This window comes from Plasmodium coatneyi, chromosome 6 (assembly GCF_001680005.1).
Source record: "Plasmodium coatneyi strain Hackeri chromosome 6, complete sequence".
NCBI classification, from domain to species: Eukaryota; Apicomplexa; class Aconoidasida; order Haemosporida; family Plasmodiidae; genus Plasmodium; species Plasmodium coatneyi.
Genome location: NC_033561.1, coordinates 1,208,357 through 1,235,164, shown reverse-complemented (window position 1 = coordinate 1,235,164; position 26,808 = coordinate 1,208,357). Strand labels below are relative to the sequence as shown.

At 41.0% G+C, this 26,808-nt stretch overlaps 1 protein-coding gene across 1 annotated transcript; it reads right to left on the bottom strand.

The window, feature by feature from the left end:
- Nucleotides 1-1,171: 1,171 nt before the first annotated feature.
- Nucleotides 1,172-24,992, bottom strand: PCOAH_00015340 (Uncharacterized protein; the record flags this gene model as incomplete). The annotated part of the gene is made up of 20 exons (XM_020058343.1): nt 1,172-1,993; nt 2,172-2,370; nt 4,278-4,288; nt 6,106-7,611; nt 7,798-7,989; nt 9,838-12,342; nt 12,688-12,765; nt 13,668-13,695; nt 14,619-15,514; nt 15,653-15,878; nt 17,342-17,405; nt 17,917-18,703; nt 18,832-18,912; nt 19,009-19,056; nt 20,348-21,205; nt 21,336-21,556; nt 22,079-22,139; nt 23,017-23,044; nt 23,930-24,717; nt 24,861-24,992. 20 exons carry the CDS (start codon nt 24,990-24,992, stop codon nt 1,172-1,174), a joined length of 9,531 nt encoding a protein of 3,176 aa, XP_019913866.1.
- Between the last annotated feature and the right edge of the window lie 1,816 nt (nt 24,993-26,808).

The following is a 26,808-nucleotide window of genomic DNA, read 5'->3' as shown; positions in this document are numbered from 1 at the left end:
TCCATAAAAAATTGCGCCCTTGTATGATACCATGAAAGAACACACTAATACACTCAAATGTACGGAACCATCATGCCCTTATTTTATCCAGTTGTATTCTTTAGATTTAACTTGTCCCACAATCCCAGATGATGATCTGTTTTTTTTTTTTTTTTTTTTGAACGTAACATGTATTAATGATTACTCCTGCGTTTCTGAAAGTAAAATTCATTTTACGTCCATTTTTTTTTTTTTTTTTTTTCCAAAAATTTATTGCATCAATTCAGCCACCTTGCACAAAAAAAAGAAAAAAGAAAAAAGAAAAATGAAAAAGAAAAAAGAAAAAGAAAAAGAAAAAGAAAAAGAAAAAGAAAATTTTGAAACAGCAAACGATACATGCATCGAATTAACTTTTACAATGGAAACTTATTAAAGTATTAAACGCGTATCATTACCTTACTCATCTGCCTTGCCCGCGTGGCCGAATGTATACCTACGTTTGTGTGTACTTCCTCACAAATTAGCCAAACGGATTTAGTCACGCTAGAATGAGCACTTTTACCGAAATGATCCCAACTACCCACCACCATTGATGGATTTCTGCACATCCTACATAGGAGGAGAGAAATTCTATGAAATGGCAACCATGCGAAAGCACTGACTCCTCGGCCGCATAGTGTAGCAGTCATTTCCAGGCACTTCTACTTCTGACTCTCCCTTCTTGTCTTCCTTTTTTTTTTTTTTACTTATCCTGTGAAGCCATTTCTCCCCATTTGGATCCCCCCTCTTCGCCAAGGGTGCTAAAAAAGGGGGCAAATATTGCTCGACCAAAATTTGGTAAGGAAAAGCCCTGCAAAAAAGTATGCGCCTTTCTATTTATTCATTAAAAAGGGGACGCACAGGTGAATCTAGGTTCGGTAGACAAAGAATGGATCAAAATGGGGCTGCCCCCCCGCGGGGAATTCATTCCACAAATTATACCAACTCGATGGAATCTTCCCCTTTTAAGGGCAAACAGACGCCAACGGAGCTATGCCAATGGAGCTACACCAACGAAGCTACGCCAACTCCGAGACGCGAAAATGTTATCATGCGTAATATGTTCCTCTAGTTCGCTAAAAGGGGCGAAAATGATAAGACATACAATTCACCACATGCCATTAGTTACTCCTGCCCACCGCGATGGCGCCCCTCATAAGCTGCCGAGGAGAATCATGTTTCTTCTCCTAGAAAACTTCAAATTTAAGAATAGCAAATGCATCCACTTTCTCTCGATACTCTTTCTTTTTTTCTTCCACAGATCCAATTCATCAAATAAAAATTTAATAAAATCTTCATGTTCACACAGCCCCTTATCAATAAAAGGGTAAATTTTGTTAAATTGATTTTTTTCAGTTTCTATTATTTCTTCCTTCATGTTGTAATACACCTTGTACCATATATTCATCTTAGACTCTTTCGGGACCTGGTAAGTCTCGGCAATTTTTTCGCAGGAATTCCATATTTTCTCTTCTCTGTAAAAATATTTTTTCTCCATCAAGGTGTGTACACTCTTCCATATGCTGAACATTTGGTTAGAATTGATAAGACCATTCAGACTTTTTATTTTTACAAACAACTCCCCTTCTTCTAGGTCCCCCCATGTGTCTATATCTTCTATGACTACTGTCTGTTTTTCCACCTTTGGTTTTATTTCTCCCACTTCAGTTTTCACAATAACAATGTCCGCCTTATTAATTTGTTTATTTTTTACATAAAATAAATCTCCTATTTTTTTTTTTGCTTTTCTGTTTCTTTTTTTCATATTCTTCTTCATAATTTTGTTTTCCTCATCGATGAACTCATTTTCAGGATCCATTTTTTTCTTCTTCATTATGGTTTTTTTGATTCTGAATAAAATCTTCGACAGTTTCTTCTGGTGGGGGGATCTCCCCGTAAAGGGTCCCCATTCAGTGAAGTTCTGAGGACTGGAACAAGATCCCCCCCTCACGCTTGACTCCCCCGGAAAATAACTCTGCGGGGGATGAGAAGTACTCCTTATGGATACGTAAACACACAATGCGTAACTCGTACATCCAGGTATACTCACATGAACACACAGCTACGTTAAATGGAAAGACAAAAAAAAAAAAAAAAAAAAAAAAAAAAAAAGGAAATGCAACTTGACAAAATTTCCTCTTTCACTACATTACCTGTACATAATAAAATAACAGAACAAAGAGCACAACTTTGAGAGGTCTCAAAAATAATGTCCTCAGGATATTTCTACTCTCCCTTGCTGCTCCCTCTGTATCAGTTGCACAACAAATTGCTCCTTCTTTTTCTCTCCCCGATTGCGCCATCCCTGGTGTACTGAAAAACTGTCTCTTGTACATCTCCCCCATTTTGAGTCTTTACCTTATAACCGCGTCAAAAGGGGGTGCACATTCCAGAAAAAAAAAAAAAAAAGCAATCACGCACAATAAAAAGGAGGCAAAGGAGCGCTTCTTATATATCAACCACGCATGCACAGGTGTGTATACCTATACGTGTACAATTTTCCAAAAATGCATATCTGCCCTGTGTGGAATGGCCACAGCGACGACGAAAAAAAGGCAGATGAACGCTCCACCAAGGCAAACAGGTAAAACGCTTAACAATTTTGCACAAAAAAAAAAAAAAAAAAAAAAGCAACGAACAAATGGATAACGTGTGAAAACAGGGATGATGTCAAACTCGGGGAAGGGTGGTGGTGGTGGTGGTGGTGGTGGTTCCTCCTACTTTCTCCTTTTCTTTTGTTATATTTTTCTGTAGTTAATTTTCAATGCCATAAATTGCATTCCTCACATTTCCCTGCCAATTGTTACGTTGCAGCGTATAGCATCATTTTAAGTTATTATTTGCCCGTTTATGTGGTGCTTTACAACATTTTAAACTCAGCCATTTCGTGTTAATCTGAGTAAAGCCAGATTATATATTCTTGCTCGTTCTGCCTCCTCTTCTTGTTCTATGGTTTGGTCATCTTCCGGTAGAGTATTACACACGCATATTCAAACAAAAAAAAAAAAAAAAAAAAAAAAAATTTCATCACTCACAATTACCGCATATTTTATCCTCTCTTTTGAGAAAAAATAATAATAATAAATAAAAACATAACATCGCGACATCCCCTAACCAGATCGTTCTATCGATACGCCCTAATCTAGTTGCATGCGCAGTTGTAATTTTAACACTTCTGCAACATGAACTTTTTTTTTTTTTTTTTTTTCTTCCTTATATTATGATTGCACAACACAGATCGCTAAGCGTTGTCGTTTTAACCGTTCTGCCCCACCAAAGTAGTGCAACCGAGGATTTCAAAAAAGAGAAACTTTCAGAAAATTCATTGATCTCTATGGTGACCTGCTTCTGCATGCAGTTAAACCTCAGCCCCGTCAAACACGCACATAAGTAAGCGTGAACATCTATATATTTTTCTTCTCTTGTGTATATATGTTTTCGTATGTGCCACTTAACCAATTGGAGTGAGTTCACTCCTCCGAACCTTCTCCCCTTACACGCACTCATCAATCTGCCTTATCGCACTTTTCACTTTTTTTGTGCATTTAATCAAAATAGGGCGTATTGGTATGACTCTTTCTGCCCACTACGCCCACACCCACCCCCTTTACCATCTTCGTCATCATTTAATTCGTCACGAAAATTCTCTCACGCTAACTTTTCCTTTTGTATACTTGGTGAGCGTGCTAAGAAAACTATTCGCTCTACCCTTCTGGGGCAACCTTGGTGTGTACTCGCTAAAATGCACATATGAATGATTCGGTATTTATTCAACCCCCCCCGCGGTGGTGTGTATGTATGGAGTAACCCTTCTTTAGTCAACCCCCATACCTCCCAACATTTTGGCCAATTCTTCTAAACATCCTACACATGCATGTAGAGGATCGTCCTCATATGATGTCCGCTTATCATTCGAAATGTGCCTCAAATGTGCTGCTCACACTTATGCGTATGATTAGTACCTCTCACGCGTGCCAGAACGTATGTGTTGTATACACATGTTCCCCTGCCCCTACATAAAGCATGCACACCACTGAGTGCAAAGGCACCTCGCGCCTTCTTAGGCAATCTCCCATCAGAGCCAAATAAGGCATAAATCATTTCCATTGCATTGCCTAGAGAATGTAGCCAACTTAACTTCATACCAAGTTACCCCTTTTTTAAGAAGCGAAAAAAAAAAAAAAAAAAAAAATCGCAATTTATGTGAACGTAAAAATAGACTCTCCTTTTGTCAGATCGAAGTGGGGTTTTATTTTTACCTTTTCCTAAGCTTTGAAAAAAAAAAAAAAAGAGAAAGATATATCCACATGTTTCCTTCGCACGAGTAACCCTTTGCTATGTGTAAAAGGTAGCCTCCCCGTGAACATGCTAGACATTCCAATATGCTCACCCTCCTTGGGGACGAAACGCATAAAATGGGAGTGCTAACAGGGAGGAAAGCCACCACAAGGGCCGTAAATCGGTGCAGCTGCAAATGGCTCTTTAGTTCCTTCAAAACAATTTTCTTTATCCCATTTGTGAAAATGTGGAGGTTGTGAGGAGGTACCTTTCCTTAATGTCCTGCCTGTTCTATATTTCGCCATTCCGTGAAGATGAGCACATATTATCGCTTTAAAGTTGTTTTCTCCTAAATGGAAGTATGCAAAAATTGTGAACACCCCATTTAGGTGATTCCCCAGATGGGGGGCTAGGCCCTTTCTCCACATGCTGGATGCACACTCGAATGGTCGTAAAGGTTACACATCGCTATTTTAGGACACGCATTCCGAAATGGAATGGAGCACCCTAAAAAGAACACCGCGCAGTGGCAGCTAAACGAAAAAAAAAAAAATAAATAAATAAAACAAAGAAAAACAGAAACAAAAACAGAAACAAAAACAGAAACAAAAACAGAAACAAAAACAGAAACAAACAAACAAAATCAGAAACAAAAACAGAAACAAAAAAAAAATTAAAACATAGCCACAAAACTAAAACGTCAACCACTAATGTGAATTTCCACTGCCCAAATTAGCTGACAATTTAAGTCAACATTCCTTCTGCCTCCCTATGGCGAAGCCTTTTCAAACCACCCGTCCGGTTTATCCACACATTTCTACTGACCTCCAGGGGAAGGCAAAACGCACGCACTTTGTCAGCTGGGCATGTGGACACGTCCACACATAGACACATTACCAAAGGGATTACTTCAACTTTGATTATTTTACTTCCAAAGTGGGTACGAATAACACCAAAAGGACTACATCGATTAGGTAAAAAAGCTGAAAAACATCACGCAAGGGATGTTTAAGAATGAGGAGGATATCCTAACCAAGCCTTACAAAATTAATCACCTTTCCCAGAACCACAGCCTCTTCACACTTTAAATTCATCTCCACTCCAATTGGAGCTACTCTCAACATATGACTTCTTGGTTAATGCACCAAAACTTTCGCATCCGCAAATATAAGGGATCACCTCATGGGGATGTACTACAACAGCAAAAGCGCCTTTTCGCTGGGGTGAAGCAGGCGGAATATTCTATGCGCTCTCCTAACGTGGGAAGCACATTCAGTGTTAAAAATATTCCCCATTTGCAGTTCCACCATTTGACACCCTTGTATAAAATTGCTGGAAAGTTTCTGTGATTCACTCGCACACAATTATCGGTACACCTCCCTGTACCGAATAACCGAAGGGCCGTAGCTAACTGAGGAATGTTAATCCCCTTCCAAGTGGTAACTCCATGTGAGACAGCAATTAACAAATGAGTATACAAGCACTCAAGAATGTGCCTTCTTAAATACAACCCTTCTTTCATTACTCTGACAAAAAACGAAATGGCGAAGGGAGGGGGGAAAGGATACCTCCAAGCCTAATGAATAATGGCTCCTCAGGAGGAAACCTCCCCCCTCCCCCGTAGACCATTTTATCCTATTTTTCCATTTTCCATTTTCTCGTGATCCTCTTATGAAAAATGCTCCACCCCTCAGATATGTGCGTGGAAGTGTACATATGTGTTGTGAGTCCCTCCTACGTGTTGCCTCCACAGTGTGATTCTTCCATCCCTCCGTTGATTCAATAGTCCAAGTCTTCCTTCCAACTCACATCAAGGCCCTCATTCAAACTGCCAAGCAAGCCCTCACTTCTACTCACATTAAGGCCTTGATCAATACTGTCATACATATCCTCGCTTCTACTCACATTAAGGCCCTGATCGATATTCCCAAACAAGCTATCCCTTCTACTCACATTAAGGCCCTGATCTATACTACCAAACAAGCTATCACTTCTATTCACATTAAGACCCTGATCCATACTGCCAAACAAGCTATCACTTCTATTCACATTAAGGCCCTGATCCATACTGCCAAACAAGCTATCACTTCTATTCACATTAAGGCCCTGATCTATACTACCAAACAAGCTATCACTTCTATTCACATTAAGACCCTGATCCATACTACCAAACAAGCTATCACTTCTACTCACATTAAGGCCCTGATCCATACTGCCAAACAATTCGCCATACCTACTTTCGCCTAAACCTTCATTTCTTCTCTCGCCCACCCCTCTATCCCTACTTCTGTACAGGACGCTATCCCTACTTCCGTACAAACTACTATCCGTACTTCCGTACAAACTGCTATCCCTACTTCTGTACAAACTACTATCTGTACTTCCATATAAAGTGCTATCCGTACTTCCGTATAAAGTGCTATCTGCACTACCATACATTCTGCTGCCCCTTCTATCGTTCAATCCGACATTCCTGTTGTCGGACCGGTCTGCATTCCTGCTGCCTTGTTCTCTGATAGCCCTATTACCATTCTCCTCAGAACCCACAGTTCCATACACCCTGACATCCCTGCGAGGCGCGCCCCCCACGGGGTATGACTCACTATAGTACATGCTCCAGTACTCCCTAAAAGCCCCAACCATCTTACTGCGCCAGTAGATGTTTATTTTCGTCCTGCGTATGTTCCACACATTTCGGGTTCGATTTATATACCTAAGGAATCTATTCCTAGAAGATGGGCCCCGCCTCAAAAACATGAGAAAATGTTTGTGGTGCCTTTTTTCAAAGTGAAGAAAAAAAGAAGTCATACATCTATGCGCCTTCATCCAAACTCTAATCCTAACCTCCTCTGGAATATGAAAAGTTTTAACTAAATTATCGCAGAATACCTTTGCTTTTTTCTGCATCTGTATGTACTTCTTCCTTTCATGCCTATGCACATTACTCCACAGAATAAACATCTCCTTCACGTCTACATGAGTGCCTATCTTATCAAGCCTTTCGTTAATATCCACTTCGGATAGCTCCTCCACCAAATCAGCATCCGTGCAACCATAAGGGCATGTATCATACGAACTCCTAGGTCTGTATTTCCCTCTGCGTAGCCACTCTTCCCTCATCCACATTTGCTCAAAACGGTGATCCATCTGGTCCCATTCGTTAGATATGTAGCTACACTGATCCCACCCTCGTTCGTTCTCCATTTCTTGATTCCTTACGTTGGAGCGCACCATTGGCTGCATTGTGTAGAACCCACCAAGAATCCTGCCCAATGTTCTTACACCTCTTCGGTCTTCTCCCTTCATCGGTTTTTTCTGTAACGTGGTTTAAAATTACGTACACGTGAAGAATTCCCCGAATTCTCGCTCAACAAAGTAATATGTGCAACGTAAGCGAAGAATAGAAAGCGCAAAAAATTGCCACACGGTAAAGCGGCACATCGAAAAGGGGACACACGTTAAAGTGACACACTGCAAAGCTGCTACGCAAAGTTCACCCACCTGGAGCACACACAACAGAAGAAGCAAAACGAAAGCACTAATCATCCAGAAACGTGTAAAACCACCTCTGAGGGCCTTTTTCTCCCTTCCGGGAGAAGAGACAAAACGGGTCTTTCCATTCTTCTCATTCCTCCCCCGGAAATTTTTGGCGCTTGAAAAAATCATTCCGTGGCATGTTTCCATAATGGAGTCCTGAACAAAGGCGAAAGGGTAAAAAGGTAAAAAGGGGCGTTCCCCGGGGGTGAGCATTACGCAGGTAGGAACCCAAACGCGCATGCATATATACACACACACCGCTAAAGGGTAACACACCTGGCCATAGAAGAACACACCAAAGGGGCAAATCTACGTCTGTGCTAACAAAAATTCGCCCCAAAATATCTCTGATCAGGTGCGACAACGGATATGACCCATGCTAACGAGCAAATTGCCAAAACGGCCGCTACAACGCGTCACCGCAAAATGGTGAATAAAAAACTGGAAAAATCCCCAGTTAGTTTTTTTTTTTTTTTTTTTTTTCTCACAAAAATAGAATCTATGTTTTTATTTTCTTAATTTCGAGTGGCTCATTTTTATTTTTATAAATATAAAAAAAAAATAATAATAATAATAATAATAAGATGCAACCAGAACGATGCGTGTAAACAGGGCTTCCCGCGTATGCATGCATCGGTAGATTAGTTCAGTTTATGCGCAACCGAATGTTGGTTCTTTTTGTATTGTACATCGTTCTATGGCACCCAAATGACATATATAACAGTGAGGATTTCTCACCGCAGTTCCGCAACAATGTGAGTAAAATTTATCTAATCGCCAAATGGGGTAGGGTAGTAAAAAAAAGAAAAAAAAATTATGCCAACTTGCAGCAACTAATACGTTGACTCGATTAGCCGCTCTACTATAACCCTGTTTATCTCCCTTTATCTCTACAATTCTGATCGACCATGTGTACGCGCAGGTGAAGCCATCACTTGCGTAATTGGCTGCGGACCCTTCAAGCGTGGCTTCTTCATCTGCGTTATTTCGCGAACCCGGTTTTTCTCAAAAGGGGAAAAAATCCTTCCTTATCAAATATCAATTTTTTTTCCCCTGGAAGTACGGTAACACGGTGTGGAGAACTTGGACAATACCATATGTAAAAGCACTTTTCAAAGCGCAGTTATGAACCATAAGGCAAGAATAGTTACCCCATACACCCGGTCCACCTTTCCTCGCACTTTAAAAACAGCTAGCTCGTGCCACGTGCAGTTAACGTAACACCCCATAAGACTAAATCGTCTCTAAATTGACACACATAAATCGGACTTAAAGAACATTCCTTGAATTTCTCTCTCAAAAAAAATGTTAATTATGGGAAAAGAAAAAGAAAAAAAAGAACACTTATATACATATACACACACATAGGCATGAAGAGTAAAATAAAAACGCAAAACTGTAATCACATCGTACTAGTAGCTTCACACAAATCATGCACACTCGCTTTGTAATCACAGCTAACACAGGCGCTGAGCCCCCAAAAGGACTGAATCATCACTGACTTAGCAGGGTGTGTGTATATCTGTCCGAATTGGCTCACGAATTTATCTGCTCATGTAGGAGAAACGCCAAAACGAGTGGAACATAAGGGGTACACCATATAGAACAAATTACAGCATCATTCTCGGGTATCGATGATTAGCATGTGGTCTGCCGCACGGCATCCACACCCCACAGAGACAAATGCGTAAATCACGGAGGTAAGCACACTATTCGGCCGTAACTTCTCAGTGTAGCTCAGCCAACCTGTGTCATTGCGCATAATAATATTTCCTCTCGAACAGACGATCCCACGGAAGTACTCAAAAATCTCTCTATATCACAATTTACAAAACACAGTCGAAACGAGTGCGGCTATATATGCACACATATAAAAGTAGTAAACTTTTTCTCACATAAAAGGGTACACCACCCTATGGCGATCTTCGCGCAAGGGAAGCAAATCCAGCAGTACTAACATCCCTATTCTTTATTTTTCCTTCTACGTCCTGAATTCGCGTCTACCAAAAGGCGTTGGTATGTTTCGATCCTTGTGAGGATGTTTTTCTTCCAGTAGTTATACATGACATTCCTAAACCTTCGGGACTTGGCTCTGTAGTTATTTAAAAAGTCGATAAACTTCCATCGGTCGGTCCTTCCATTCTCCAAAAATGAGTGGATAGGTTTCGTGAATCTCTTTTCGTATCGTATAAAAACTCTATCCATAAATCGATGGACTCTTAGCCATTCTTGTTTCTTAATTTCATGAGGGATTTCACACGCATCAGCTAGGCAATCACAGTAAGTCAGCAATTTGGTCCTCATGTCATCCAACTTTCTCTTCTCATTATCATTTACATAATTCCATATGATGTACATATCCCTTACATCTACAATAGAACCCAATTTGTGGATCTTCACCTCTACCTGTTCTTCAGATAATGCTTGAGGTGAATCTGAGTTCCTAAAATCACAAGAGCAGGTATTATTAAAAGGGTAGAAACACTTTCCCCTAGAACTCCTTTTTCCTTTAGTCTTAGTATTCTTCTTATTGGCACGGTCAGATGAACGACTCATACTTCCATCCAAATCATTCGAATCCGAAAATTTTGAATCGACTAATGATTCGTTCGATGGATCTTCCACACGGTCCCCCAAAACACCCTCTGCAGTGCTGCCTAATCTGTCCTCCACTGCATCTTCTATTCTATCATTTAAGGAGTCATCTACAATCTCTTCCATATCATTATCCAATTTATCGTCCAGCTCTTCTTCCACAGAATCCTCTAACCTTCTGTCTGAACGATCTTTACGCTCTTCTTCCACAGAATTTTCTAACCTTCTGCCTGAACTATCTTTCAGCGCATCTTCCATAAAATCCTCGAACCACCTTCTGTATGAACGATTTTTCAGCTCCCCTTGCACTGAATCTTCTAACCTTCTGTCTGAACTATCTTTCAGCGAATCTTCCATTAAATCCTCGAACCACCTCCTGTATGAACGATCTTTCAGCTCTTCTTCCACTGAATCTTCTAACCTTCTGTCTGAACGATCTTTACGCTCTTCTTCCACAGAATTTTCTAACCTTCTGCTTGAACCATCTTTCAGTGCATCTTCCATAAAATCCTCGAACCACCTTCTGTATGAACGATTTTTCAGCTCCCCTTGCACTGAATCTTCTAACCTTCTGTCTGAACTATCTTTCAGCGAATCTTCCATTAAATCCTCGAACCACCTTCTGTATGAACGATCTTTCAGCTCTTCTTCCACAGAATCCTCTAACCTTCTGTCTGAACGATCTCTCATTTCTTCTTCCACAGAATCTTCTAACCTTCTGTCGGAACGATCTCTCATTTCTTCTTCCACAGAATCTTCTAACCTTCTGTCGGAACGATCTCTCAGCTCTTCTTCCACAGAATCTTCTAACCTTCTGTCTGAACGATCTCTCAGCTCCTCTTCCACAGAATCTTCTAACCTTCTGTCTGAACGATCTCTCATTTCTTCTTCCACAGAATCTTCTAACCTTCTGTCGGAACGATCTCTCATTTCTTCTTCCACAGAATCTTCTAACCTTCTATCGGAACGATCTCTCATTTCTTCTTCCACAGAATCTTCTAACCTTCTATCGGAACGATCTCTCAGCTCTTCTTCCACAGAATCTTCTAACCTTCTGTCGGAACGATCTCTCAGCTCTTCTTCCACAGAATCCTCTAACCTTCTGTCTGAACGATCTCTCAGCTCCTCTTCCACAGAATCTTCTAACCTTCTGTCTGAACGATCTCTCAGCTCCTCTTCCACAGAATCTTCTAACCTTCTGTCTGAACGATCTCTCATTTCTTCTTCCACAGAATCTTCTAACCTTCTGTCTGAACGATCTCTCAGCTCCTCTTCCACAGAATCCTCTAACCTTCTGTCTGAACGATCTCTCAGCTCTTCTTCAACGTCGTCACTTAGAGTTCCCTCCACTTCGTCTTCCACAATGTCTTCAGTTAGGTCATTCTCACCATCGTCCCACGGATCATCTTCTGGATCATCTTCTGCTTCATCTTCTGCATCATCTTCTGGATAATCGAGTGAATCATCCAGCGAATCATCCAGTGAATCATCTAATTGATCATCTAACGGATTGTCCAAAGAACGGTCTCCAATATTACCCGCAAGATCATCTCTTATATCCCCCGCAATATCTCTAGCCCCTTCGCAGAAACCGCCTTCGCATTTGACGCTCCTCGTGCAGGACCTACCACCATCGGAACTGTCGTCTGTGGAAACCCTATCGACGGAGGCCCCCGCTCGCAGACAGCTACATCTCATAGAGGATTCGCTCTCTACAGAACCGCAGCTGCCACTTACCCCACATTTTGCAACAAACCTATCCGATTCCTCACCCGACCTAAAACCATCTTCCTGGCGCAGATCATCGTCATCATCATCATAAAATGTGCTTCCATTGGAGGACGGAAATATTGAAGATATAAACTCGGAGAGGCCTCTGGGCTGCACACCTCTTCCTCTACCCGACTGATCATCCTGCGAAAGGGTGCAAAAAAAAAAAAAAAGGTGTACGTTTGGGAACACTCATAATGTGAACACCGCCTTTAGCAACGATGGCATTAGTCCTAAGCTATGCACTAAACTAAACACTAAGCTATGCACTAAACTAAACACTAAGCTATGCACTAATCTAAACACTAAGCTATGCACTAAACTAAACACTAAGCTAAGCACTAAACTAAACACTAAGATGCACACTATGATGTACACTATGCTGTACACTATGCTGAACACTAAGCTCAACCCTAAGCCCAACGGCAAGCACATACTCGAACGAAAAAAAAAAAAAAAAATTTTACCAATGTTTCAACGAAAACTTACTTTAACTAAAATGTGCAGCAACGCGAAGCAAACTATGTTCGCATTCTTCAAAAATTTATGGTTTCCCATGATGGCAGGCTTTGTAGAGTTTCTCTTTTCGTGGTGAAGCTACACCTATATGTTTGTTTCGCTCGTATGGGTCGCTGTGTAAGCAACTTTTATTTTCGCTTATCTTGTAGAAATAAGAATACAAACGCAGAGATGCTAATTCGATCGGTGGATGACAAAAATCTACTAATAGTAGCGGTTACAACGCAAACAAACTGTAGGCTATCATACAATTGATGTCGCTTTTTTTTTTTTTTTTTTTTTTTCTAGAATTCTTTTCTAAAATGAGAGGGCAAACTTTCTATATTTAGGCCGGCCAGCAAAAAAACGTGCACCATCAGCTAGTCGGTGTAGGGGGGGTACTCCCCCTTATTTACTCTTCCGTGAAGCATGTGCACAAAAAGGGTTCAAGCTTAAACGGGGGTTACCTACACCTTCGGGAAAAACGAATAGGCAAAGCGGTCGACTGGTCCGCTAATCACTGAAGAGAAAAAAGGGAAGGAAGAAGAAGCCAAACCTTAGACTGCGCAGTGCATGCGTATGTATATTCGCATATGCCCCATTATATAATATAAAGCACTTCTTGTATTGCATTGTGTAATTGGGGGGGGTTCTGATTTCACCCCCCTCCTGAGTTGAAAACTAACCCCCCATGCAACATTGCCTTCTTTTTACGCTACTCCGTTTTGGCCCTTTTTTTTTTTTTTTATTCCTTTTGTTTTTTTGCGTATTTATTACGCACCCTTTTAAACTACCTATAAATGAAAGAATACACCCCTTATGTTATATAACTCCCCCGCGCATAAGAGCACACTTTTACCGCTAGTCACAAAGTGATAAATAAAAAAGCGGACTATAGTAGAAAAAAAAAAAAAAAAAAAAAAAAAAAAAAATATGGGAATACAATCCCAAGCAGTTGTATGTGTACTCACCCATCCTATTTCCGCGACACCCAGTATTCTACAGGAGCGCGCGTTGGATGTTGTCATCACTCCCCACGCACCTTCCCGCAAATACATCCTCAGCGGTGCAAAAATTTAGTCGTAATTTAAATCTCGTCCCCTTTGCGTGTAAACCTGAACGGTGCTGCACACGCATGGGTGTGGAGAGGCAGATTGGTATAGCACACATTACAAGCTTACATTTCGTGCACCGTTCCCCCCTTCTTCACGCACTTCTAGATTGACATACCTACGTTACATGACCCCACACGTAAGCGTAACTCATGGGCGCGCATTATATGCTGACCACCCCGCACAGGCGCATATGCTACATCGCATTCATCCCAGAATTACGCCTAAACCTCAACGTTCCCCTCATGCGGGGGCAGTGCGTTGAGCCCTACCTTCGCAAATAGGAACTACTGTGTGAGGGCACTATATGATCAGAGTGCCGAAGTAGACCACTCCTGGGTAACCTACCTCCGGACGACGGGGAAAAAAGCCTCACCAACAGAACGGATAGATAAATCGACAGAGAGGGATATACACATTCATTCTGCACGTGAACTAGCGCAGACAAAAATCTTTCGGCTACATCCTCTTCTGCGCCATTATAATAAACAAAAACCGCGAACTCCTTTTTGCTCAACCCCCCCCTCCGCCGTCCGAGTGGATCAACTTGCAAAAGTGGGGAAATACCATCTTTTGAAAAAAAAAAAAAAATTATGTTCATAAATAAATCGTTCCATTAATTATGATACGTGTGTGCACATAATACGTATATCAGTTCGAATAAAAAAAAAATAAATAAAATAATAAGTTTAGAGAGAAACTTTTTCCCCCTCACCTTCGAGCGTGTGTTACACTCCAGGGGTAAAAAAAACGCATATTCAAGCTGCGTCACAGCACGACAAATTATCTGCTCATCCTGCCAGTCAATACTGGATACGCATCTGGTAGCCGTTGTCCTTGTTTTCCTCCCAGTATGCCTTCAACACTTCATCCAGTTTTGCACTACAAAAATTGTTCACCATTCTTCTGTATTCCTTCCACAGACGCTTGTAACTAATTATCCCATCAGTGAACTTCTTCGTGCTGTACCTTCCCAAACGAACAAACGTACTAAAGCTTTTCAGAAAATGCTTCTCCTTAAAGAGAAAAAAGTTCGTGGTCTGCTCATATAAATTCCTCATTTGTTCTTCTTTAAATTCCTCCTTTACCTTATAATTGTAACAGAGATTCTCCCAATGGGTAATCACATTTTCTTGCATTAAGAAATATTTTTTCCTTTCATTTGTATGTACATAATAAAAAATGGAACTCATTTCTTCAGGATCTACATAATCACCTAGGTTAGAAATTTTCTGTATGAATTCTGTTTCCGATAATTCATGTGTATGATTCATGTATTCAAAGTATCCCTTCTGGACGAATCTATTTCTTCTTGGTTCCATTTCCTTGTTCGCCTCTTTTAAACTTCCTTCTGATGATGCTATCGTCATGCCTTCCTCCCAACAGATGGATGGAGTATCAGAACTACAACAACCTTCGTTGGTAAAGTCAGCACTTTTTCCTTCTTTCTTCGTGTTTCTAATAAAGCACTTGTTATACTTACTCAGTAGCTGAGACAATGCATATATGTCCTGACTTGAATTATCGTGCAGATTGTTATGTGCCCTTAGTGCAGTGTCGAAGATGTTTCCATTTTCTTCCATCATGATGGGTCCTCCAACTCCAGTTCCATTAGACGAATTTTCGCAAGCTAATCGTCTTCCCTTTCCGTTTGTCCATTCTGTTTCTTCACCATGGGTCTCTCCGTGCTTCGTAGAAACGGTAGTCTGAAAAATGTGTATATTTGGGGGGGAATGTTTAGGGGAATGGTTACATCGTCAGTTATAAAATCACCAGTTTGAGCAGTTACGGACTGAGCGGTTATGCCACCCACTGCTACACGCAATATCATTACTGGACTTTACCTCTACCGCCAAGAAGAGCAATCCGATGAACACGATATTCAAAATGCGACAGAAAGAGGAATCGCGTCTGCTAATTCCTTCTCTATTTGTACGGTTCCCTCGCTCATTAGTCATTTCAATCGAATTATCCACCTCGCTAATGCTGACTTTTGGGAAATTCCCTCCGAAGAACGGCTCATTAATACCACTTCGCATTACCATTGAACCGCTCAGTTTTGTTAGATACCTTATAGTGCAGTAAAAAAAAATAATAATAAAAGGATACGTGAGTGTGCCTCCTATGTAGAGGAAGAGATGATCGGTTCCAGTCTTCTCGTCCCTTCCTATGCAGCCTCACGCATATATATTATATACTACTGTGGTGGCACCTACCGTTGGTGCAACAAACGGTATGTACAGAGTGGGGAAAAACTTCCTTCCTTGCTCAAGCGGCAACCAAAAAGAGCAAATAAAATAAGGTTATCAAAGAGACAAGGAAAAAATAAACTAAAAGGATAACATTAAGGGTTGCGACAAAACCAACGCATACAAGAACAAGAAAAAAAAACAGGAAAAACAAAAAGTGAACAAATGACCAAATGACGAACTAACTGAACAAATGCTGCTCTGTCGCGATGAGAGCGACGAAAGGACACTAAACAGGTAGCAACTAAAAATAAAAACCTATGAAAAACAAACTGGTAGAAAATGCGAAAGAGGGATAACCACAGCGGTCCTAAAAAAAAGCCGCTAAAGGAAGGGATCAATGAAAAATTCAGAAACAAACAACGCAAAAAAGTAGTCACAACAGAGGGTGGCTCTAGAGGAAAACCAAGATGACATCTACTAGCAAGGAATAAAAAAAAAATAAAATAAAAATAATATATATATATATGCAAATAAATAAAGCTCTAAAAACACGGTCTGGGGTAAATCAATGAAGCGGGGCAATAACCAGGTGGGGGGAATATGTATTATACTATGTCGTATAATGTTGCGCTATGCGAGTATAAATATTAAATTTTTTCTTTTTTTTTTTATCTTTTTTTTTTGTTCTGCCTAACCTATAATGTTCTTTGCTTTCACCCTAATAATTTTTTTTCTGCTGTCAGATTCGATCTGTATGCCCCCATGTAAGCATGCATCACTTATATACATGCACGACAAAACGAAAACACCAACAAATGAAATTTTCGCAACGACATGTTTCCCCGTGAACGAACGCCACCCTGTTTGTTAGGCACGAATTGTAGTAGTAGAACGTAGATTGTAGAACCGTTTTTTTTTTTTCTTTTCGGCACTACTTTTTTTGTCCCTATTTTTATTTTTTCTCCCGACCTTGCGTTTGCCTATACATGTTGCTACCCCATTTTTAACAATTTTTTTTTTTTTTTTTCTTAATAGCGGGATGGAAAACTCCTTCTTCTGCCTTTGACATACTTAGGAAAATTATTCCCAAGGGGAGAAAAAAAAGGCAAAGTAGCACATCGAAGGGGTAGAGGGGGCACATGCACGAAGGTTGGTTGCTGCAACTCATATGCGATAAGATATAAACAACTGCTTCGCCCCGCTTCGTTCCACTTTCAAGCCATTCGCGAACACACATCGACCCCGTTAATGGGTTGCGTTAATCGCCCGTGTTAATTGATCGTGTTAATCGACCGCGTTAATCGACTGTGTGAATCCGCCCCGAGGAACATTCTTTTTAACCCCTTGTCCATGTAACTCCAATGTATAGATACGCCCTGATCAGGCAACTCCCAGTTGGGCGATGCTAATGCTAGTGGAATTCTCCCCCAGGCATGCATCGCCACAACAATGGGAAAAAGCAATAATTCCTGCGTGCCTAGTTAGCGATTCGATTGTCAACTATTGCCGACCAAATGGAGTTAAAGTAAAAAAGAAAAAAAAAAGAAAAAAGAAAGAAAAAGAAAAACAGAAAAACTCCAAATGGTTGAACTATGCTCTCTCATCTTAGTTATGCTCATCTGACAAATGCAGCGAAGCGCGTGGGTGGCAACAACCAAGTCACCCAAGTTACCCAAGTTACCCAAGTCACCCACGTCGCCCATGTCACCCTGGGTTCACCTTCGGGCGGTTCGTTCTCTCTCCGATAGGAATGGCGAATTCCTACTGGGTTAGTCACTCTCATCCTATTGGCTAAGCTCCCAAATTTGATGCGTCAGGGGGAGGGCACAAAACGTAGCTTACCGGTCCTGCTCCACAGGCACACCCTAAACATAAACCTCACCGGTACACATCATCGATGCACCTCATCTACTGACCTGCCGATGAACCCCCTTTCATGGTCGATTTCAACATGTCCATGCAGACTTTGTTCACACCCCTTCGGAAGTTTCTCCAGGAAAGTTTCGTCTCATTAATGAATTCCACAAAGAGCCTCTTCGAACTTGGCCCCTGCTCGAGGAAGTTGTATAGCTCCTGGTGAAATTTCCTTTCCTGATAAAACAGCTCATCCTTCATGTAGTAGTAAAACTGAATCCACTGTTTAGACTTTACATTTCTAGAAACATTATTGGTATATGCAAGGTTCTCACAGTATGCAATAATATTTTTTTCCATGTTAATGTATTTCATTCTTTCGAACCCATTGACGTAGTTCCAAATGATAAACATTTCCTTCACATCTACGTACTCTCCTAACTTTTCAATTCTTTCGTTAACTTCCTTCTCAGATATATTTTTTAAAAATTCGTTTTCATTGTTTTCGTACAAGCTTTTATCAGGGTTCTCCTTTTTTTCCCTTTCATTCTCCTTTATCGTATCATAGTCAGGTAGTTCATATGTGTCTTCTACATCGTTATGGACATAATTGATTGCATTCGTATTTTTTGTATTCTCTGCTTTTCCATTATTCATGGTATAATGCTCATTCATATTACTTCCATTGCCGTGTCTATGCTTATTACTGCCACTGCTCGTGCTAGCAATCTCGTCTTCCTCATCGATTTCATCGTCTATTGGTCCAAGAGTGCATGCCGCTAGTTTTCTTTGACGCCATTCTGTGCATGCTTTCGTACTACTTAGCGCTTGTTCATTTAGGCCATTTTCCTGCATGGGGGGTCAGGATAAAAAAAAAAAAAAAAAGAGGGGAACATATTCATTTAGAAAAACAACTCAGAAAAGTGTGTCCGGGGGAAGTTTTTCGTTCTGTTGAATCCATTAACTAGTGCACCCACCTGCTGTACCAAGAAGAAGGAGGACACCAACAACATGTTCAGGAGCCCCAGAACTGGTAACCTAAACCGCGCGTTCATTTTCTTGCCCTTGTATTATTCCTTTCTGAAGGAGGCACTCTCCGATGTGTATCGTTTCTCCTTTTCATTCGAGGGAAGACCTCGGCCAATCAGAGCGACTTCCGTGTTGCTACTGCGGTCTTCTATTTGTGAGGGGGAGTTAGGAGACTACTGGTGAAAGCAGGGTGAATAAAGGGAAGAATGTGGCATAGAAAAATGGGTCAAGCTTGCAGTCAAATAAGTCACAAACTTGGCACAGAAAGGGAGACACTTCGCCCCGCTAACGCTACATGTTTGACGTGTCGAAACGTGTACATTGAATCTACCCCTTTCGGGCTCAGTGACCCCTGTTTGCTCTCTCTCCAGTCGCTTTACTCTAACGCTAAGGGGAGAGAAACCAGTGCACCCCTCTGTACGTACTACGACAGGCTACTACCCAATACATACCTTTTTGAAGAAAAGAAAAAAGCAAAGATGCGATTTGGAGTTACGTCAAAATGTTATCCTAAATGGGGGATGCAAACGTTTTGTTCTGAGATAAAAGCGAAACCAGAAAAATGTGATTCCCTAAAATGGTACTAAGATAGTTCACGTTTCTATAAATCGATTCTAATGTCTTTCTAACAGTACAGAAAAATAAAATTGTTAAAGAAATGACTACTAAAAAGTACAAGTAGTTGCAAAGTTAAGGAAGCTTAAAAACGATGCATGCATCGCCATTTTTACAAACATCGTGCCTTAAAAAAAAAAAAAAAAAAAAAAAAAAAAAGCTAGTTGTTGTTGCTCGAGTATTTTTTCTTTAGAACAATTCTTTTTTGCAGTTAAAAAGGGCAAAAAAAAAAAAAAAAAAAAAAAGTAATAATAATAATACCCTATGTAGAAATATAAAAGCCGAAAATACTAATCCCAAGAATAGATTTATTCTAATTATTACGTTCGAAATTTTATTTTTTTGGCTTTCTTTCTTATTTTTTTTTCCCCCCCTGATTGTTGCAAAAATGACAACACGTTTGCGCAGAATTGTTCTCTTCATAAACGGGGCTGCGCGAATGGTGAAGCATTCCTCAGGTTGTATGGTCGACAAAATGGGCCTCACTTTGTGCTATGGCAAAACGTCTCAGTTTATACATGCCACGCATATGTATTATGTACCTACGTATGTATGTACATTTTTTTTTTTTTTTTTCTAACTTTTCTCATCGTGGGTTGGTAAAGTGACAAAAGGTTAGGTGCACAAAAAAAAAAAAAAAAAAAAAAAAGAAAAAACAAGTCGGCAAAGGTTTAGTGACGTGCTGGAGAAGCCTGACCTATGCGAAACATACACGCAGAGCACACAAACAACACAGAAAAGGGTCACAAAAAAATCAGGGGAAAAATATAACAAAGCGAACGCGACCCAGGTCAACCACCCCTGCACCTCCCCCACAACACGCATCCATCATTGCAAAATCTCGGTGACTATTATTATGTTTTGTTCATTGTTGTTGTTATTGCAAGAAACCGTGGCGCCAGTCTTTGGGTGCTTCTCGATTTCCTTCTCCTGGGCATCTTCCACATATTTTTCGAAGCTCTTGGAGAGGGACTTTTCCCACTTGTCCTTCATCGCGTCGGCAAAAAAATCCCAGGACTCATCTTTTTGAATAATAAAAGCAATAAATTCCCAACGAAGGTTAAGTCCATCAATAAAAACTTTTAAGTCTACGTAATCGTCTCTTTGCTTTTTTCGAAACTCTTCCTTCAAGTGGAGGTAAGCTTTTCTCCATTCCTTCGTTGCAAAGTCCTCTGGGATGTTGTACCTTATGGACAAATTTTCACAATCCTTCAAAAGCTCCTCTTTCAAACTCACGTATTTTTTTTTCCCATTCCTGTGCACATAGTCCCAAAGGGCATACATATCTTTTATGTCGATGTAGCCACGTAAAATTCCCACCATTTCTTCAAATTCCTCTTCCGTTAGCTCCTTTCCTGTTTGGTTTTCATATTTCAGTTCGTCATTTATTTTGTTCTTTCCTTCCTCCTTTGCCTTTACCTCTGCGTCGGTGCTCTCAATGTCCTGTATATCGCTATCCTCATTGGTACTTTTTTCATGCTCCTTTCTCAGCAATTCTATTTTCTCTTCCTTCTTCGGCGTGTCGTTTATGGGGGGACCCCTCAAGTTGATCTTCCTCTCCAGCAGTTTTGTGTCACTTAAATCAATGTACTTTTCTAACTGGCGCAAAATCACTTCGGAGAGGTTTCTTGAGCAACATGGGGTGGATTTAAATTGGGGGGAACTCCACTGGGGGTTATTGCTTGGATAATCTTCTGTTAGAAGGCACTGCAAAGGGGAAGCACAAAAGGGGAGAAACAAATAAAAGTGAATCTCTGCAAGGGGTGATTCATCCAAACGTTTCTCGCCGCATCATGCAGTTACGTTCTGATACTTGTTCATCGATTTTTCTACTTACTTGGCAGACCAGGCAAAAGACGCACAAGAAGAAAAAACCCACAGGTGCGGAAACAGAAACTCTACCTCCACAACCATTTCCAATTCCGCCAGAAATGCACAAATTTAGCGGTCCCTTCATCCTCCTTTCTTCCTCAGAGGACTTGGAACATTTTTTCCACATCAGATTTACCATTGGGCAATGTACATGGGGGATGGTCGGACAGGATAAACAACCTCTCGCTGCTCCCAAGGGGAAGAAGGAGGGTCCAAAAGTTTCACAAAAAAAAAATTACGGACAAACAAGGGCAAATCAAAAAAATAATCTGCACATATATATAAATAAATACATACATTTACATATACGACACGCAGTAGTGGTGCCTGCGCTGCGTTGTAGAGTGCTTTGGTAGGTAAACCAGCTAGCTAAGTGCTGCCCTACGCTAAAAGGGGCACAGAAGACCGAATGGCTAGCTAACCCCGGTTCCCCAAAAAAAAAAAAAAAAAAAAAAAAAAAAAATAGATAAATAAATAAAAATAAATGTATAGAAATATATAAAAATAAATAATAATACAAAAAAAAAAAAAAACCTCAAAGGGGGCTGGTCTAATGTACAGCAATGTGCATCAATAAAGGGACATCCCCACGTGCGCATATATGAACACACATGATAAGCATATTGTGAAGGTTACAAGCGGATCGAATTGGCGAGTAATAATTTACCGGAGGCACATGCAGACTCATATGAAGACGAAGATGTATACCTTGCAAAGCTAAACCGGGGACGCGCAGAACCAACCGTGCATATAAATAAACCGGCGATTCCTGCAATTGTCACAAAAAAAAAAAAAAAAAAAAGAAACTGCTAAACTTTTCGCAGATGCTCTCCCAGGTGAAATGCCAGCCTGGCGGTAGAAATTCCAAACGAGGTTATATGTATTGATCTATGTCGGGGGATGGGCGAGGGCGAAATGACTCTGCCTCAGATATGAGCTGTTCAAATTCTCACAAAAAACAACACCGCGTTCTTTACGTACGCACAAACTAGTTATTCCTTCCTTGTTGGTACCAAAAAAAAAAGCAGAAATTCTCATAATGCCAGAATGAATAATCTACAGATAAATAATTGTTAGCATGCTGAAAGGGTGGTTCTTCCTTTGTTGTTTGATGGTATATTTGTGGTGAAAACAACGTCAAGTGGGAAAGGAAAAAATATTTTAATAAAGAAAAATACATATATATATAACTACATATAAAAATATGTATTGCTAACATGGTAAGCTTCTCCACTTTTTCTGTCAAAACGGCTCTAATTATTCGTTTTTTCCTCCAATGAAGGGGGAAAACGCACCGAACAGATCATAAACAACGCATTCAATAATTTTACATGTATATAAACACTCCTGCATAAACGGCGAATCATTTTCAATGGCACCCGTTGCATGCACCAAAAACAAGTAACGGTGCCAATGAAGCTTATTTGCCTTCTTCCCGCACGGACCACTCAATTGCGCGCGATACTCACATGCATGTGATGCGCCGTAGGCACGAAATATGGGTACCTTTTGTTGCTGCCCCGTTAAGTAGTAAAAAATATTATGCACTGCAGGGATCACCCCGTAACCATTTCTTCAGCCGAAACAGGGCAATTATATAATATTATTCCCCCATTCTGTGAATTATGGCGGGAGGAGGCCCATACTGGGACAGGTCCAACAGTTATTCTCTCCCTGCAGTTCAATCCAAAAGGGAAAAAAAAAAAAATAGTGCTACCGACGAGTAGCATCGAATGGGTTACCACAAGGAAGCGAAGAGTAAAATGCCCAACGTAGCATAATTTTGGGGATATTTACCCTTTTTCTGGCACTTCCTCATCATGCGCAGCACTATGTTAGAGGAGAACGTTTCTCCTTTTTTTTTTTTTTTTTTGAAAAAACTACCCAAAAGCTTACGAGGGGAAACCCGGTATTTTCGCTTACAACGCAACAGTATGCCAGTTTAAAAAAAAAATAATAATCGCATAAAGGGTGACATAATTGAACACAGATTATCATACTTAGAGTAGGCTCCCCAACGATATGCCACACCTTCCCACCAAGAAATAGGGGTCGAAACCAATTTTGTCATATCCTTCCCAATCCACTTTATACACGCACATGGAGGCAAAGCCCCCCTCTTTCCAGTCATTCCCACTGTGTGACTTGCTCTCCCGAACAGAGCAAACTCTAATAACGCCGTCCTGCCCAAAGAACAACTCCAAGGGGTACTTCCCCCATGGAGACACATTGCAAAGGCAAACTGCAGCGAAAATGAATCTCGTCAAACAAAAAAAATAAAGATAAAAATAGAAATTCATATTCCCCGCATGCAAAAAAAAAAAAAAAATCGATAAATTACTTTTCGCGGGTGTGGAGTTCTGCTCTCTCCCGCTGCTTTTCACTCCCCAATTGGGGAGTTCGCAAATGGTCCAATTAAATGAACAACGTTGTTATAAACTTTTGTGTGGTCCCTTACCAATGAGTATACTTCCAAATGTGTCTTCAAATACGCACATAACATGCTCGGAGGTAAGGGGGGAATAAAGCATATGCGAAATGGTTCCTCCGTGCCACTACCTTCTGTACCCATCAAGGTTGTGAACCAAAAAGTTTCTCCACTTTTTAAAGAGAGCCTTCTTGAACGTCCGCCACGAAATGGACTTGTAATATATGAACAGAGTAAAGTCCAGCTTCGTAAAGGAGTCATTTTCCATAAAAATTAGTAAGTCCTCAAAATCCTTCAGTTCCTTTTTCATCAAATCATGAGATAGGTTTTTATAAACCCTCAGCCATTCCTTTATTTTGTTTCTTTTTGAAATTTTCCTCTCTCTAACCAACTGGCAATAGACACGCCAGAGGTCCTCCTCCACTGTAGAAAACTCATTTTTCTCCATGCCATAAATATCATTCCATATGGAAAGCAGATGATGATCTTTTATATTTTCTGGCAACTTATGAATTTTTTCGTAATACACTTCTCCCACCAATTTTTTTAAATATCCTGGACTCAATTTGCTCATCGGTATCACTGCGCCGTTCACCGCGTCATTCACTGCGTCATCCACTGGGTCATTCACTGCATCATTCGATTCATCGTTCGATTCGCCATTCGATTCATCGTTCGATTCGCCATTCGATTCGTCATTCGATTCATTGTTCGATTCATCGTTCGATTCGTCGTCAGACTCCCCATTTGTTTCTTTCAACTTTTGCGACAACCCGTATTCATTTTCTTTCCACTGTATGGTGCCCTCCTCCATGCAGCCTCTTATTCCTTTCCTAGACACTTCGCCCAAGTTTCTCATGCGCTGGGTCCTCATTCGATGTGTCTTCTCACCGGTTCCTCCCTCGGACAGTTGCTCATCCTGCGAAAGGGGGAACAAAAAAGGGGCTCCTTCCTGTAAAGAGAGTTGCATTATGCCCCCCCCTACTCGGAGAAAGGGCAATTGAGTGCACAGGGAAGGAAGCTATACAAACGGGGTGTCAATAATATGTACCCCCCCACCACCTCATTTTCACCCACCTGGAGGATCACATAGAAGAGTAAGAGTAGAATAACCTTCAGCAGGGGGATAAGGCGACCAAGCATATAATCCTTTCTACTGCCAGATGCCCACTTGGGGCGGAAGCGAATTCTCATACTTTTTACAGGCTAGGAAGGCAAAACACACGTATGTACCTATTTAACGACGTAGTCTACCCATGTCGGTAGCTCTTTCCTTGTTCATGTGCTGACGAGTCGGGTGTGCGACTCCGGGGAAGAAGTTCCTTTCCTTGGCTGCATAAAGTGGGTCTTCCACGGGGGGCGTGCTACACAGCGGGTGCTTTGCATGTATGTAACGGTGTATGTAAGCACGTATTGCTAGCGCTCATGTGTATATCTCCTTTCCGACTACGCCTGCACGACCACTACTTCACCCCCGTATGCACATTCGCATCTTCACGAGGAAGCAATGCTTGTGAGCGTTCGCGGTGCAAAATGCCCTCGAACTTGCCACCTTTTTTCACCATCCAAGGAGTACACTATAGCGACCTTAATGAGCCTTAGGCGGACGCTTCATACACAAAGGATCTTCTCTAAGGGATACTGACTGTTTTCCTTTTTCCCCGCATAGGTTTTTTTTTTTTTTCCTCCGCTTTGCACGTTATCTATTATGTTGAGATTTATTTACACTCTGTTCTTCTTTCCCCAGTGGGAAGATTTCCCCGATTTAGGAAAAAAAAAAAAAAAAAAAAAAAAAAACACACACACACAAAAGCTGCTCAACTTTCTGGAGTTTTTCCGTCTTTCTCATTCCCTCGCAGCAGTCACCTTTCGTCGTTATTATTCATCCCACCGTGCAGTCTTCACCGTGGTATAATTAGCGGCCATTCGATAGTATACCGCATGAGAAGCTATTCCAAAGCGGGAAGCACTTCTCGGCGAATATAACTTTTACATGCAGCGCGCCTTACACATTCCTCCTTATCTTCCCAACAACAACGCCATGGAAATTAAGCCTCCCCCCTTTTTTTTTTTCAAACTAGTTTGCCATTTAACAGCAAAATGCAATTGTCCCTTTTTTTTTTTTTTTCCATTCATCCAAATTGAGAACAAGGAAAATCGAATCCTTTTCCCCCTTCGCCGACTTTACACTGTTTCGGTGCATCCAGCTAGAAGCGCCACAGCACGAATTCTGCTTTATTACTCCTGGTGCTATTTTCTCACAATGAAGTACTTCTCTCCCCACAACACATGCACGCATGAATGCATACACTCATCTCCTTCTTTTGCCGCCATGACATTGCAGAAAATAAGCACACCAAACAACACATCAGGGTTTCCCTTTAATTTGACCTGAACCAAAACGATGCGGAGACCCATCATCTTTTGTGTCTCCCCCTTTGAACGGCATATTTATTTTTTTTTTTTTTTGTGATAACCTCGGCGGAGGCCCTTAAGTCCATGCAATTCCCCTTTCTGGGTACACATTTCATTTATGCAGTTTCTAAAGTTGTTTTTATGTTTGCTGCTCAGTACTAGCGCATGAGCGTAAAATAAAGAAGGTAAAAAAAAAAAAAAAAAAAAGAACGGGCAGATTCTCTATATGCACGTACTATTGGAGATACATACAGACAGGTTAACGGACGATCACAAAAAAAGTTACAAAACTGGGGAGGGGGTGAACCGGTGCTGCAACCACGCGGAACTGCAGAACCGTCGGTGCCACTCCACCGAAATGCAAAAAAAACTTGGTTCCTCTTTAGAACGCTCTCTATGTAAAAAGTAAACCCACAGACCAGACCACAGGATTCAAAGCGCGTCAGAGCGGAGCACGCGTCGGGCAAAGAATACAACATGTGTCAACGTAGCCATGTCGATTTGTGCCATGTCGGTTTGTGCCCTTCTATCTGTACATATTTTTCTTCCTCCACGAGTTCTTCCTCTTCAAGTTGGTCAAACCGGGAAAATGCAC